Source organism: Macaca nemestrina, chromosome 8 (genome assembly GCF_043159975.1).
Source record: "Macaca nemestrina isolate mMacNem1 chromosome 8, mMacNem.hap1, whole genome shotgun sequence".
NCBI lineage: Eukaryota > Metazoa > Chordata > Mammalia > Primates > Cercopithecidae > Macaca > Macaca nemestrina.
Genome location: NC_092132.1, coordinates 33,095,546 through 33,111,402, shown reverse-complemented (window position 1 = coordinate 33,111,402; position 15,857 = coordinate 33,095,546). Strand labels below are relative to the sequence as shown.

The window sequence follows — 15,857 nt, the reverse complement described above, 5'->3', positions numbered from 1 at the left end:
CAAGGTCGAACTATGTAATTTTGAATAAATAGTAAAAGAGAAAGGAATAATGAAAAACAAACAAACAAACCTCTTTTCATCTGTTTCTCTTTTAACTTTTGAAGGCCAAGCACTACAAAAGTTTCAATCGTAAGCAGCTCACAGAAATTCTGTTTTCAAACTTCATCAATCTCTACTAGTATGTTCTTTAACATAACTTTATGATTTATCCTACGTCTTTCCAATCTTGCTACCAACATCTCAGTCTAGATTCCTGCCATTTCATTCCTGATGAATAGTTGAATAGTTTCACCTAAAATTCATGCCTTTCCTGGAACCTAAAAATGTTATTTGAAATAGGATTGTTGCAGATGTAATTGGTTAACTTAAAGTTGTATAGAATTATGGGGATAACCTTAATTCAATATGACTAGTGTCCTTATAAAACGAAAAGAGACACGGAGATGTTCACACAGGGAAGACGGCACATGATGATAAAGGCTCAAACTGTGGTGATTCATCTATAAGCTAAGGAATGCCAAAGATTGCTTTGAAGCCATCAGTTTGTGGTACTTTGTTTCAGCAGCCCAAGTAAACTAATACGCCTGTGTTATTAAATTGGCCTATAGTGTGTTCCTTACCTTCAGTGTCTCCCTGATACTACCCTTCTTACATTCACTTCACTAGATGTAAGGCAGTATTTATCTGGAATCCACTGTGTACAAAGGACTCTGAAAATTCCTTTACATGCCTCTTTCATTAATCAATAAAATGCCACATCAAAATATGTGTAAATTACTCATGTTACCAAAAGAGATACTAAATTTCATAATGGCTGAATTGTTTGCCCAATTCACACAGCCAGAATTTGAACCAAGTTCCACTATAAAATTAAGACACATTGTCTCCCAGATTTATAGATAAATAAACTTCATTTGGAATATCATTTTGTCATTGCTATTTCCCTGTTATCAATTTGCAGCGGTTTTTTTAAATGGCCTACAGATTGATTTATCATCTTAGATAAAGCAAGATCGTTACCCTAATTCTCACCAATCCCTCACATGAGATGTCTGCTATATCCGGCTGAACTTTCCTGGGTCCTTTGTATTTGCCATGTTCATTTCCTATCCCACACCTTCATTTTTGGCAATCTTGCCAGCCTAGAAATTGGCACAACAATATTTAGCATTTAGTGTTTTATTGTGTTGAATTGTTTTATGTATTGGTTCATGTTCCATGTATAGCTTAAGTATTTTGTATTGTATTTGCATTTCCGACAATACCTAACGCATTTAATTAAGTTGTTTATTAAATAAGTTATTATTAAGCTCCTATGATGTGCCAGATGTCAGAAACCATAATAGGTGCTGGGAATGCAAAGGTAAGCAAAGCAGACAGAAGCCTGCTCTATACATGCTAATAGTTGATGAGAAAGATATTAATTAATTAGTAGAATTTAACTAGTTGAAGCAAGGGCTGTGTGTGTGTGTGTGTGTGTGTGTGTGTGTGTTTTCTGGAGAGGAATGATAGCCCTGGTGAGAGAGAGGAGGGAGCGAAAAGAGCAAAAATCAGGGGCTAAATCAGACAGGACTGTACAAGTTATACTCGGGATTTCATTTATTTTAAGCTGAGACCAATGGGAGGCCTTTAAAGAGATTTAAGTTGGAGAGGAATGTGGTCAGATTTATCCTTTAAAAGATCACTGTGGCTGTAGTCAGAAATTTTTAAAAAGCACACACACAATTGGAAGAGGACAAGAGTGGATAGCAAGAGACTACTAGAATCTATGTTGCAGTGGGTGTTAAATAAACAATTGCTGATAGAGTCTACAAAACTTCATAGTGTCCCCAAATGACTTATGCATTAAATTAAAAGTCTTGATTATGACCTCCAAGGATTTCTAACTTTGTCTAATTAACTTCACCCCCACCTATTAACCAGCTTATATTTTTAGCTACAAATAAACAAAAATAGTTTATCTCCTCTACTTAAAATTCAAGTACCACTGATAGGCATGTGGCCTATCATCCTCACTTCTTAAAAAATGTTAAACCACATCTCTTCATTTTTAATACTAAATTTCAAAAAATCAAACCTGTCTACAACCTCTTACTGTAGTCTTTTTCATTACTCCATCAACAGAGTTCTCAAATGCTTGAGAGTTTAGTATTTGATGATATAGGTAAAACTTTATGTTCTATATGATTTTCTTTTGTCTCTCATTTTCTTGAAATCTGTCTTCCTAGCTCTTTTATAACTTTGAACATGACTAAAACAAGAGATGTCTTCACTGATAATGCTACATAAAGTTGATCCTTTGCAGTTAACTTTGTTTCACAGTCTGGTAATTTTCACAATCTGTAAGAATTATGTATTTGTTTACTCTCTATTTTCTTATATTTGTTTATGTATTTGTTTACTATTTTCTTATACCAGAATGTAAGCTCCATGAAAGCAGGCACTTTTGCTTTTCTTATTAACTACTAACTCTTTAGGGCATAATCCAGTGTTTGGCACATGGCAGCATTCAGTAAATATGTGCTGAATGACTAAATGCTAGAGAAATGAAAGAATGAATGCTGAATTAGTGTGTATACATACATATATATATAATGTATAAGTATATATATGAATGAGTATATATGTATAATATATAACACATTCTTATGGTCTTGAGTATGGACATAGGCTAGACTCTTTGGCTCTTTGAGTTCAAATCCTGTTTTGAACACTTAAAAATTGGGAACACTTGGGCAAGTTATTTATCTTTCCACCTTGCTTTCCTCATTTATAAAATAGTAATAATTTTATGCCATCCCAAAGGGCAGTTATGATAATCAAATGGGTTTACACATGCAAAGCACTTGGAATACTGTCTGGCACATTTTATGCATTTTAAGCTTATCTTTTAATAAGAATAAACCACTATGATATCAAATTGGGATTCTATTTCTTCAAGATATTTGATATTCATAAATAAATAGCATAAATATTAATAATTCCTGCTTTTCTTAACTTTCACTTCTTATTTCTAAAGGACATTTTGATTTGGCAATTATTTACAGAATTATGAATAAAATTGAGACATCTCATCTTTCTTGGTCAAAGAAAAGGGTGTAATGACTGTGAGATGTGATGCATCAGACGTTTTGTAATTGAAGGCAACAAAGGGGAATTAAACGTTGTGCAGCTCTGCTTCTCTTTCTGAATGTGTTTCTATCAAACCAATCAACATCATAAAAAATATACATAATCCAGTTTGTATTGATAACTACACTTGTGCACAAAGCAGGCTGATCAAATATTTACTCTAGAACCAGACCAATGGTTCAAATCTCGGTCTGCTGTTTGCTACTTCCATCACCGTAGGCAAACTGCTAAGAATCTGCTTCAGTTATCTCATCTGTAAAATAGACATAAAGCCAAGATTGAGTTAAAATATTATAAAGTGCTTTGAATAAGGCCTGAGTGTATTACCAGTTAAGAGGGAGGGTACATCCCCTGTTTGACAAATATTGGCATCAGCATTTCTGCTGTGATGATGTTTGTACCCGATACACATATAACTTCAATCTGATGTGACCTTCCTCAGAATGGGTCATTCGAAGCACCCATGTGACTTCGCAGAAAGTATCTAACCACTTGTTTGTTTCTATTCTGATTTAAATTGGATATTATTGGCCAGGCACAGTAGCTCACGCCTGTAATCCCAGCACTGTGGGATGCTGAGGAGAGCAGATCACTTGAGGTCAGGAGTTTGAGACCAGCACAGCCACCTGCAGGGACAGGTGAAAAGCTGTCTCTACCAAAAACACAAAAATTAGCCAGGTGTGGTGTTGCACACCTGTAATCTCAACTACTTGCGAAGCTGAGGCAGAAGAATCACTTGAACCCGAGAGGCAGAGGTTGCAGTCAGTTGAGATTGTGCCACTGCACTCCAGCCTGGGCGACAGAGCGAGACTCTGTCTCAAAAATAAAATAAAATAAAATAAAATAAAATAAAATAAAATAAAATAAAATAAATAAGATATCCTTGTTTTACATTGATGTACATTATGTCGCAGTATAAAATTCATGAGTTTAGTACCACATTTCATCATCCTATATAATATATGTGTCTGTGGTTTCAAAACTCTTGGCACAGTGCTCTGGAAATCACTTAAGAAATACTAATTAATAAATCAAATTAACACAATACCTAATTCTCTATAAAATATATGCTTTGGTTACTAAGGAAGAAGGTAAATAGGTCTGGTACAAATAGATGCAATATTGTATAGGTTAGAATCCTAGACAAACCAGAAATAATCTTAGAAATCATTTCTCCTAGACTCCTTAAGGGGTGGTAGGAAGATGACCTAAATAAGTGAAATGAGGTGGACAAGGTCACACATTCAGTTACTGGTGGAACTGAAATGATTAAGTCATATAAATTATGTCATCTAAATTTTAAATCGCAAGTGCATATATTTTAGTCCATGTTTTTCAAGGATTGTTTCATTTAGAAACAGTTTGCAGCCATGACCATTAACAGAAAAGCTGCACAAAATAGGTATTCACACTTTAAAAACACATATTGGAACTAAGTGTGTGTTCTCTTTAGAAGAATCATTTTGCCGGGCGCGGTGGCTCACGCCTGTAATCCCAGCACTTTGGGAGGCCGAGACGGGCGGATCATGAGGTCAGGAGATCGAGACCATCCTGGCTAACACGGTGAAAACCTGTCTCTACTAAAAATACAAAATCTAGCCGGGTGCGGTGGCGGGCGCCTGTAGTCCCAGCTACTCGGGAGGCTGAGGCAGGAGAACGAACGGCGTGAACCCAGGAGGCGGAGCTTGCAGTGAGCCGAGATTGCGCCACTGTACTCCAGCCTGGCCGACAGAACGAGACTCCGTCTCAAAAAAAAATAATAATAAAATTAAATTTAAAAATAAAAAAAATAAAAAAGAAGAATCATTTTATCTGACATGCCGCACCAACTTTTAAACACCATTTACTATCTAACAACTACATGAGGGCATCATATTCCACATGTCTATCTTCTGAGGATGATTATTATTTAAATAGTTCTCTGTTTTTGTTCCAACGTGCATAGATATCTGGTTCCTCATCCAACAAATACGTTTTTCGAAGCTGGTTTAAGATTTGATTCTGGCAACATTTTTTCGTTATTTTTAATTTTCTATTTTCTTTGCAATGAAACATCCAACCCAATTCCAGAAAAGAATGCTGCATGTATCTACTTCTATTCAATGCGCTATTAAAGACTTCTTCAAAAAAGACACAACAGAACACTGGCAAATTGCCATTCCTTCTCCAAACCAAAAAAAAGGACAAGCACATAACCTTTCTGCCAAGTAAGGACACAGTATTCCTCACAGAGGACAGAAATAATGTTGCATCTTCCCTTATAAACTCTAAGCTCTATATAAGCCCCAGTGTACTTCAGTGCTCTTCCAGATTAGTTCAAGTATGATAATCTCATGATTTGGGGAAGATTTTGGGGATAACAAACGTTGACAATTTTATGTTCTGTTATGCAGTTTTGGCAGCGTTATTTTTAAAGTTATCTGAAACAAGCTTAAGCTATTTCACTTGAAAGCAGAGCTAAGTGTATTGAAATTAATGCTATCTTAATTTTAATGAAGAGAAGAAAACAATAAATTTGTTTTCCATTTTGCAGAAAATCTGCCAGTGGGTTGACATGAACATAGAAGTGTGTTCCAGCAGGGTTTAAATTACTTTACAATATCCCTTTTACACCACTAATATTTTATATTCAGTTTGTTTCTCTGACTCTATAAGGGAGAATATTAGAAATCAAGAGAAAATGCTTATTTGGATTTAGAGATGAGAGACAGAAAGTTTCTATCATGAAGAATGAAAATGAATCAACGATATGGTTTGGTTCTACGTCCCCACCCAAATCTTATCTCAAATTGTAATCCCCATAAGCCCCATGTGTTGAGGGAGGGACCTAGTGGGTGTGGTTGGATCATGGTGGTGGTTTCCCCCATACTGTTCTCATGAGAGTGAGTTCTCATGAAATCTGATGGCGTTTGACAGTTCCTCCTTTACACACTCTCTGTCTCCCCTGCCAACATTTAAAACGTGCCTGCTTCCCCTTCCGCCATGACTGTAAGTTTCCTGAGGCCTCCCAAGCCATGTGGAACTGTGCATCAATTAAACTTCTTTCCTTTATAAATTACCAAGTCTTGGGCAGTTCTTTATAGCAGTGTGAGAATGGACTAATATAGTCAACAAGAAGTCACTCTTATTATTTTCCTAGAAAAGAAATAACAGAAACTATTGTGAAACAAAACTATTCGGATATCTCCTGGATTATTTTAAGAACATTTCAGTATCTGTTGCGTGAATTGTCTTCTTCACATGCAGACAGCTAATTTAAGGTATCCTGTCTTAGTGCTGAGCCTATTGAAATCTGAAAAACAATGTGCCAAAGGCCTCTTCTCTACATTGTTGAGTTCCCTGGCATATAGACCTGGCTCTAATTGATAGGCCATTGTCTCCTGTTAAACATAAACAATTTCCCTAAAAACTAACAGCAGGCAAGGTAATTCTTTGACCTCGTTGAAATAAGACAGAAATAAGACCTTTCCATAGTCATAATCAGAAAACAAGAACACTGTTCAAATCATCAAAATGACAGAGTCTTCCACCTCAGCCAACCTTAGTGAATAGTATTTCCACACTAATTATATAGGTATATTCCATTCCCTCCACCTTCTAGAAAAAAAAGTTAAGATATCCAATCATAAAACTGCTCCAATTTTCTGACAGCACCCAATCCAGAAGAAAATTATGTTTCCTTGAACTCCTCCCCAAACCATCTCATACAGTCGAATTCCTATATCAAGACTCTACTGACACACTTTTGCTGAGATCACAGAGTCCCTCATCATATGCTGTCTCACTCATTATCACAAGTTAATAAATCTAACTTTTTTTTTTTAACAGAAATTGTGTTCCTGAAAATCTTTGGCTGGAGGCAACAGAAAGTAAGATATTTAAGAAAATAAATACCATACTTTATCAACTGGGCATATACATACAGTGAAGTGTCAAAAGATAGTAATTTTGACATAACTTTTAGTCTTTTGAGTTATAATTAAGTAGTCATTTAAGTCATTTAACTAATAGTAAGTGGTATTTTCCTTTCCTCCTAACAGTTTTAGCAGTTTGGTTTTTAGCTCTATCGCTTCATTTTATACACACATGCACACACACACACACACACACACACACACACACACATTATTACCTGATGTCCATATCCCCCATACTCTCTGGATATCAAATAATAAAACCCTTTATGGGTTCTGTGCTCTAGTTATTACAATACAAAAGGAGGTCAGGTCTTCAGGTTATGTGAGGCAAAGGTGTCACACAGTTAAAGGCAATCGTGATTTATGCTTTATATAAAGCATGTCCTTACATCTGCAGCAGTCTCTTTTAGGATGAGACTTTGTGAAGTTAAATATACTTGTTTCCAAATACAGCATTTATTGTAAAAGTAGCATAACCATAAAAGATGACCTGAAACACATTACAGGCCTTTTAAATACATTTCTTAAAAATAATGAGTCATTATGTAATCAACTCATTCTTCAATAGAAAATGTGCTAATAACAGAAAATAATGAATAACATAATTATTAAATCACATTATGCTAAGAAAATCTTCCACATAGAAAGTGAATTTCCCTAATACATTGATATTAGAAAAATCGAGTATCCTGGATAATTGGCTTAAACACCATAACATAACTTCTGTATTAAATTAGCAAATACATATTGTGGCTATACTCTAGTTGCCGATTATTTTGAGTGACACAAGTCAGATCTCAACAAAACTTTTACTTTCTCTTGGCCCAGTGACCACAGCACATTTTAGAAACTATAAAGAATACACTGAGCTGTGATAAATCTATCAATGTACTATTACTACTTTGTAGATCTTTGGAAAATGAAGCAATAAGAAGCTTAAAGCTCCAAGTTATAATTAGGAGGCATATTGAGAAAATGAGATGACCCATCATATTGCTAAAACTGAAAATCACTTTGACTAAATGTTTAAAGAACAATTGGGTTTATATACCATTAAATATAATCTATTCATAAGATAATACCAGCTTAGAACATTGCCTGGCACTTAATAAGAATACAATGGATTTTAGCTGTTGTTATTGTTGTTTTGATTTTTCAAAAACGGATCATTCTTTGAAGTCAGGCAGACCTATTTTGAATTTCAACTAGCCTTTCTTCTTATTGGTTCTCTGGTTTTATGTAGGTTGTGTGGTTTTTCACTCAGTTTGTTCATTATTAAAATGAAGATAATAATACTTACCTCATAGGGTTATTATGAAAATTAGCAATAATACATGGAAAGCACCTAGCACAGTGCTCAGCATATTAAATTTTCAATAAATGGTTGTTACCACTAATATAGTGATGGTTATACAAAGTCACTGCAAAAAGAACACTCAGTTAAATTTATTTTGGGTAATTTATCTTTTAGGGGGTCATTAATTAGGACTGAATATTATTATTAATTATAAACCAACCTCATCTTGACTCTACAGCAGATATGAAAAAAAAAGTGGTTCTTACTTTAGGAAACCATAGTTATAGCAACACAAAGAGAGACAAAAACATTTCCTCAAATGAGAAAAATATATGATATCTGAGGTAAAGTGCCTCAGCATTTACGCCTGTCCTATTTTTTCATTGCAGAGAGCTTTCATTTTGCAAAGCTTTTTTATGAATGTTATTTTTGATCATAAAAGACTTTATGAAAGTGATGTTTTATAAAAGACAGATGGCTGCCTGGATCTCATAAAGGAAGTTAGGTTAGAGAGAAAAACACACATTTTATTCTTCTCTTTTCAAGTATATTAAAAATATATTAATAAATAAAACTTAAATAATCAACGTGACCTTAAGAAAATACACAAAAATATTGAACTGTCAACTTTATAAAATAAATATACAATTCTTGAGAAAATCACTTCTGAATTATTAAGCAAGGGATATCAGAAGTAACTATGAAGTCTAAGAGGATATAAAGAAAACTGGGTGGGTGAGTAAATCATTCACAGATTAGGTATACTCAACCAGCTTAAAATAAGTGTTAAGCTTATAATGAATTATATACTCAGTTTATTTATCAAAAATTCCAAATAATTTGACCAATTTTTTACTATTATGAGACTTCATTTTGACATTGAGCCTATAGCTCAAATTAGTATTAACAGGCATATCTTCTTGTTTTTGTTAAGGAGGATGTGATTTAGAATTACACATTTAGTAATTCTAAAATGATATTTTTAAAAGTTGTTACTAACACAGCTCAAATAAATACCAACAACTTTTTAAAGAGACTGAACACACACTTCCCACTGTAACACTAAAATACAGTCAATAAAAAAAATATAAAAAGGATAAGAACAAGAAATTTGTATCCTCAAAAAACACTCATTTAATAAACTTATAAGGCTTATAAAATAATACACCATATTGTAATTAGGTTTTCAAAAGTTTGGTAAGAAGAGTAAGTGTAATCACAGAGGTGATGGCAGTGATCACCATGAGTTCAAATTATTAAGAAGTGGAGGATATGGGACTTAACATAAAAAGACTTAAATAACTGAAGATGAGTTAAGAAACCAAGAGTAGTTATGACGGAGACAAAGATGTGATTTAAGAATAGAAGTTCAGGAGGCAGTGAGGAAACCAACCTGACTGAAGTTGTGTAGGGACTGGAGAGTAAAAATCAGTGAACTGGATTATAGGGTAGCTTTAAATTAGATTTACTGTAGGCCTCATGCATTCTTGAAAAGGCAGGTAAGGATGAAAGCAGTGCTTTAGAAAAGTTATCCTATTAGGGCTAGACAAATTGAAAGTATCAGTCAATTTTTAACATGAACTCTGGCTATGCTCCCAAACTTCAAGTTTATTTTAAAATTTGAGTGGAATCTCCATAGCTGTTGATTCAAACATTAGCCTTCATTAGGCTCTGGCATTTTTTTTTTTTTTTGCACCTTATTATAAAATCTAATGAATGAATGTCCTATTTGAAAAATCTAAAATGTGAGATAAGATATGGTATGGAAACAGATATTTACCGAACATCTGCTCTGCCAGGCATTATGCTAATTGTATATTATCAATTATCTCCAGTTCTCAAAATGTCTCCTCAATGTAAAGCTGACAATATTAACAATTACAATATTTCTACAGTTGAGCTATATAAAATTGCCCATAGGACTTTTTGATGAAAATTAGTTCAACCTAATACATGCCAGTAATTGGAGTAAATTATACATATATAATATGACATTTAATCCTCTCAGCAATTCTATAATATTGTTTTATAGCTGAGGAAAGTAGAGATCAAAGTGTAACTTGTCCAAGGTCAAATAGAAAATAAAGGGCTAAATGAATATTTGATCTGTTGTTTGTTTGTTTGTTTGTTTGTTTAGAGATAGAGTTTCACTCTTGTTTTCCAGGCTGGAGTGCAATGGCACCATCTTGGCTCACTGCAACCTCTGCCTCCCGGGTTCAAGAGATTCTCCTGCCTCAGCCACCTGAGTAGCTGGGATTACAGGGATGAACCACCATGCCTGGCTAATTTTGTATTTTTAGTAGAGATGGGATTTCACCATGTGGAACAGGCTGGTCTCGAACTCCTGACCTCAGGTAATCCTCCTGCCTTGGTCTCCCAAAATGCTGGGATTATAGGCATGAGCCACTGCACCTGACCTTGACCTGCTTTTTTCTTAAGCAATTCCATTTCTATCACACATGTCTCAAAACCCACTTGCAAAAGTCAAGTGACATTTTGAAATGAGGATATATGTTTATATATTCATATATGTGTATGTTTAAATCCACATTAAGATTTTGTGTTTATGTGTAGATATCTATTATCCACATATTTTTATATGAATGTGCACATTCTGTCTCCTACACACACACACACACAAACATACAACACTGACATCCTTTCCTTTGATAATATTTTCCCCTTGAAATGTCTCCTAAATTTTATAAAAATTTTATACTTCCTGTAGGGTTATCTTGAAGATATTTATAGTTCTTCAGTGAATAGTCCTTTCTTTATGATTGCAAGCAGTACATAAAAAGATTTTAAAAAATTAAGTAGAAATCCTTGTGGAGATAAAATGTACATAATATAGTTTGGCAACTAATTCATTTTTTTATCTTAATGATAATGTATTAGTTCCTGAGTTGTGATTATCAAAGTAATAATTCTATTGTTTCAGCTTTAGGCTATATCTACAAACTGCCAGCATTAATGATCAACTCAGTAGGAAAGGCAAAAAAAAATATTTTTTTAAAAAAAACACCCCAAATAAAAGTTGTCTGACTGAATACCCAACTTTCCAGATGAGATCAGCACATTCAGGGTGGTATGGCCATAGACTGAACCCCTGACTTTGCAATTGGTTATGCTGGATTGCATATCAGTCTGGATGACAGTGGATCACTACAGAGAAACTAATTAGATACCATCTAATTGACTGATAAGTGCTCAAATTAAGCAACTCAAACATTTTATGATCAACTTCTGACTGGATACAATGTGCTTTAAATGTCTTTGAACACAATCACAGTTGATTTACAATATTTTTCACGGAATATCAGCTTTAAGTATCAAATATTTAGCTACTTTATATTAAAAAGGTGAAACGCTAAGTCATACATTATGTAATGGGTAAAGCACCTGTCCATCCTTACATTTTCATATAATTTTTGCAAACTTAATTTAGTAGATTATTGGTCTTGTGAAATGCCCATGGAATTAGTCTGACTAAGTTATATGAGGCAGAATGTGTTTTAATGAGACTATGGTCATAGCAGATAAAAGGATGTATCATTATAGATAAATAACCATTTTCTTATTGATAATGGAACACAATTGATTAAGGATTTAAAAAAAAATAAAGAAGAGAAACACCTCTGTGAAACCTTCTCAATGTCCTTTCAAAAAGTTAAGCTTATGAATACCGAGCCCAGAACAAAGGACCCTATACAATGAAATAAAATTGAGACTATACATAAATTATTCCACAGCAGTAAAAGCTATGAACTTAATGATCTGGAATAGTCACTTAAAACTGTAAGATTCTAGAATAGACACAGTTTTGAAACAAGAGTATAAATGAATGAGTAATGTGATCCAAAGCATAAAGATACTGAATCCTAATTTTAGAAAGATTCACAGCAGGTTGAATAGATTAAACATTTTGTATAGGAAAAAAAATCTATTGATGTCTCAAAATTACATGCAATAAAGTATGAACAGCTGGTTCTCTTTTATTGGTTTTCATGCAAAAATGATTATTTTCCACTGGGTAATTACTGACTGATTTATCTCCTATATCCATTTGCTCACATTTTAATGTCCCTGAATACTTAGAAGAGGTCATCTTTTGCAAGGAAATGTGTTTGAAATGCTAAAGTTACTGTGATTATAAAATTTCCAAATTTAATACCTTTTCAATCATTGGTTAAATATATATTACATTCAATTTTTTCCAGAACAAATTAAACAGTACCAAATGAAATAGGAACTCTCAGATAATACCAACCGTGATAACTGAGCACAAAAAAGCCACTTGTTGTGAAATCACTGTGGAATTTGATTAGAATCTGATTTGAAGTACTGTAGACTGATTCCAAAGCGGTATTGCCACTGAACTGACCGATCTGAGGTGAGTTTTGGTCTGGTCCATCCCTATGAGACAAGGATTGGGAAAGGAGGAGAGATCGAGATTGATTTTGGAAGTAGTTTTGAACGAAGTTCAATAAAGGTATTGCATATATTTATATTCTAACATATCAATAATAAAGATGCAGGAAGCTAACCAATGAGTGCAAATAATATATTTTATATCTATGTAGGTGACCACATATTTTTAAATGTAAAGTATAAAAACAGATTACATTTTTGACCTAAATGGAATGCACTCATATTAGTTATAATTAATACATTGTCTTTGTTTTTTTAGCAAAACTCTAGTGCTTTTAAGTGCTTGAGGTTTTCCCCCTTTTATTTTCTTCAGCAACAGTCTTGAGAATCACAGACTGTTAAAGTTACAACTCTTAGAACTCAGATGAACAAATTATCAGTTGTTAATTATTAATTCAGACACTTTCTTTAATATATTTGTATTTATTTATTTATTTGTTTAGAGACAGGTTCTCACTCCATTGCCCACGCTGGAGTGCAGTAGGATGATCACAGCTCACTGCACTCTTGAACTCCCAGGCTCAAGGGATCCTCTCACCTCAGCCTCCTGAATAGCTGGGACCACAGGCGCATGCCACCATGTCTGGCTAATTTTTTATTTTTTCTAGAGACAGGGTCTCACTACGTTGCCCAGGCTGGTATTGAACTCTTGGGATGAAGAGATGCTCCCGCTGTGGCCTCCCAGAGTGCTGGGATTGCAGATGTGAACCACTGCACCCAGCCTTAATATATTTTTAAATAAAGATGTTTCAATTGACAAGACTGTAATACAATTAATTTTTATGACAGGAATTCACTAGTTATATTAAATAATTATAATTTCTTAAATTCCACTGACTTTTGTAAATAGAGAACTTCCATACTGTAAACTTAGTCTGTTAACTCCCTGTTTTAGCACATTAATTTAATAATATCTTTAAATCTTGTTTTCACCTATGAAGTCTTTATTCCACAATATTTACCTAGTTCGTGGGGCAAATAAGCCACAACCTATATCTCTTGTGTGTGAAATTCTACAAGACACATACTGTCAGTCTCAGTTACTCACTTCAATTCAAATATCAGATGACAATTTATAACAGAGTATTGTGATATATTTTTATTCCAACCTTGTTTTACTGTATACATAGTTGAATAAATCAATAGCAATAGTCCTGACTTACCATACAGTAATGAAATCATATATTGGTTCTGTTTGAAGGACAGTAAAATTGATGTAGATGCCATTCCCAGGGGGTACTCTTACAAGCCAAAAACAATCTTGAAAATTTGGATATTCATCGGGATACCCAGGAGAATAAATGGTGCCATTCATTGCAGTTATATTCCCACCACAAAGAGCTATGGAAAACATAACAAAACAAAATAATATTTAAAAATAACAATAAACTGACTATGGAGAAAAAGGCAAACATTTCAAGTATCTTAAGCATTATGAAACACATTTATGCTTTGTTTTTACTTCAGTTGAGGTATATATAATGAAGTTGGCAACAGTGCACAAAATACAGTCAACTTTATTTTGCCACATGAGTTATGCTAAATAATTATTAATGATCACTAGATTAGTAAATTACATCGTCTTCTCTATTTTCAATTACATTGTCTTCTCTATTATTTAAATATTTTATATCAATGCAAAGACTTTAACTTTCATTTGCCTCTTACTATGTGTACATATAAGGCCTTACAAGAGGTTCGAAGCCTTTTATTTCAAAGGTTTTTCTAGAGGAAAGGAACTCAGTAGCAGTATCTGGGTTAGTGGTTTATATAAGAATGACTTAAATACACACAAACCCACATGCACCCCCTTCCCTTCCCCACACACATAAGAAAAGCTCTAAAGTGTGAATCAACTGTTTTTTTCACTCCCAGTAGGAAAGGTTAGGACTCCTGCCAATAATGATAAAATTGCTATTCATTATAGAGCCTCGGGGTTTAAAAAATATCTTCAGCTGAGAGACTATATATTTAGCATGCTATTGGAAGAGGAAGACAAGTGAAAAGTGCCAAAACAATATTAAAAACAGATGATATCACCTAAAAGATAGTTTCAAGGTAGAAGCATACCTTCACACCTTGGAAGTGGATGATTCCAGTTACGACTGACACCATGAAGGCACGTGAGAGCTGAATTTCCAATTAATGTGTATCCTGGGAAACATTCAAATGAAATGGTTTGACCCACAGTAAAATCATTACCAATTACAAAACCATTTCGAAACGGGCGTGGATCAGGACAGCTTTGCAACTGATAGGCTGGAAAGAGGAAAAAGAAAGACATTTTTTCTTTCCAAATTTCAGAGGCCACAGATAGGGTACTAGAGCAATTTTGCAACTTACAAATAGATGTGATGCTACTTGTAGTTGATTATAAATAGCAATTCAGGTTTATGATAAATGCCGTCAATGACCTGTGACAAAAATTTCTTCTCATGTCTACAATTTTCATATTTAAAATGTTAGCACGATTCATAAAAATGCATGCTTTCTTCACCTACTTGTGCAACCCAATTAAATTATGTTTTAATGAAAATGTACACTCTTCTTAAAGCTACAATTTTAATCGAATATATTCTGATTCTCTTCCATAGAATGCAATTGCTTCTTGATTATAAGTACACAGAATGCAGTAAGAATATGTATAAGCCTAATTCTGAGCCTTTTTACAGTTTGTTTTACTAATTGCTTTTCTGCAGATCACAATGTACTTCTGTTGAGTTAATTTAAAAGAAGTTAGCTTGTAAAATAAAGCACTGGAAAAACATTTCATTTTAATATAAAATAAACTTTGTACTTCAGTTATGGGATAATTTTGGCAATGCAGTATAATTGCTTGTTTATTTGTTCATATTTCTCTTGCTCTACATTTTGTATGAGATCTTGTTTGTACTATCATCATATCTCAAAGCCTTGGCTATTGCCTTTCACAGAGTAGGTGTTAAATAAACATTACTAAATAAATGTTAGAACTATGAGCAGGGCCTATACTCATATTATATCAATATTTGTAATTTTTTATTAAGAAATTCAAAATTGTATTCTAATTAGTAAAATTTAAATTGCTGAAAATCAAAGAC

General features: G+C 33.7%; 1 protein-coding gene across 6 annotated transcripts in view; it reads right to left on the bottom strand.

Annotated features, from left to right (window-relative positions):
• LOC105475960 (CUB and Sushi multiple domains 3) overlaps positions 1-15,857 on the bottom strand; it is a 1,218,758-nt gene that overhangs the window by 93,454 nt on the left and 1,109,447 nt on the right. For all 6 annotated transcript variants that reach the window (XM_011731490.2, XM_071067898.1, XM_071067897.1 and 3 more), the window contains 3 exons: positions 14,848-15,036; positions 13,941-14,118; positions 12,617-12,762 (listed from right to left, as the gene is read on the bottom strand). In XM_011731490.2, the coding sequence (XP_011729792.2) occupies positions 12,617-12,762; positions 13,941-14,118; positions 14,848-15,036 (513 nt within the window). The remainder of the gene's footprint in view (positions 1-12,616; positions 12,763-13,940; positions 14,119-14,847; positions 15,037-15,857) is intronic.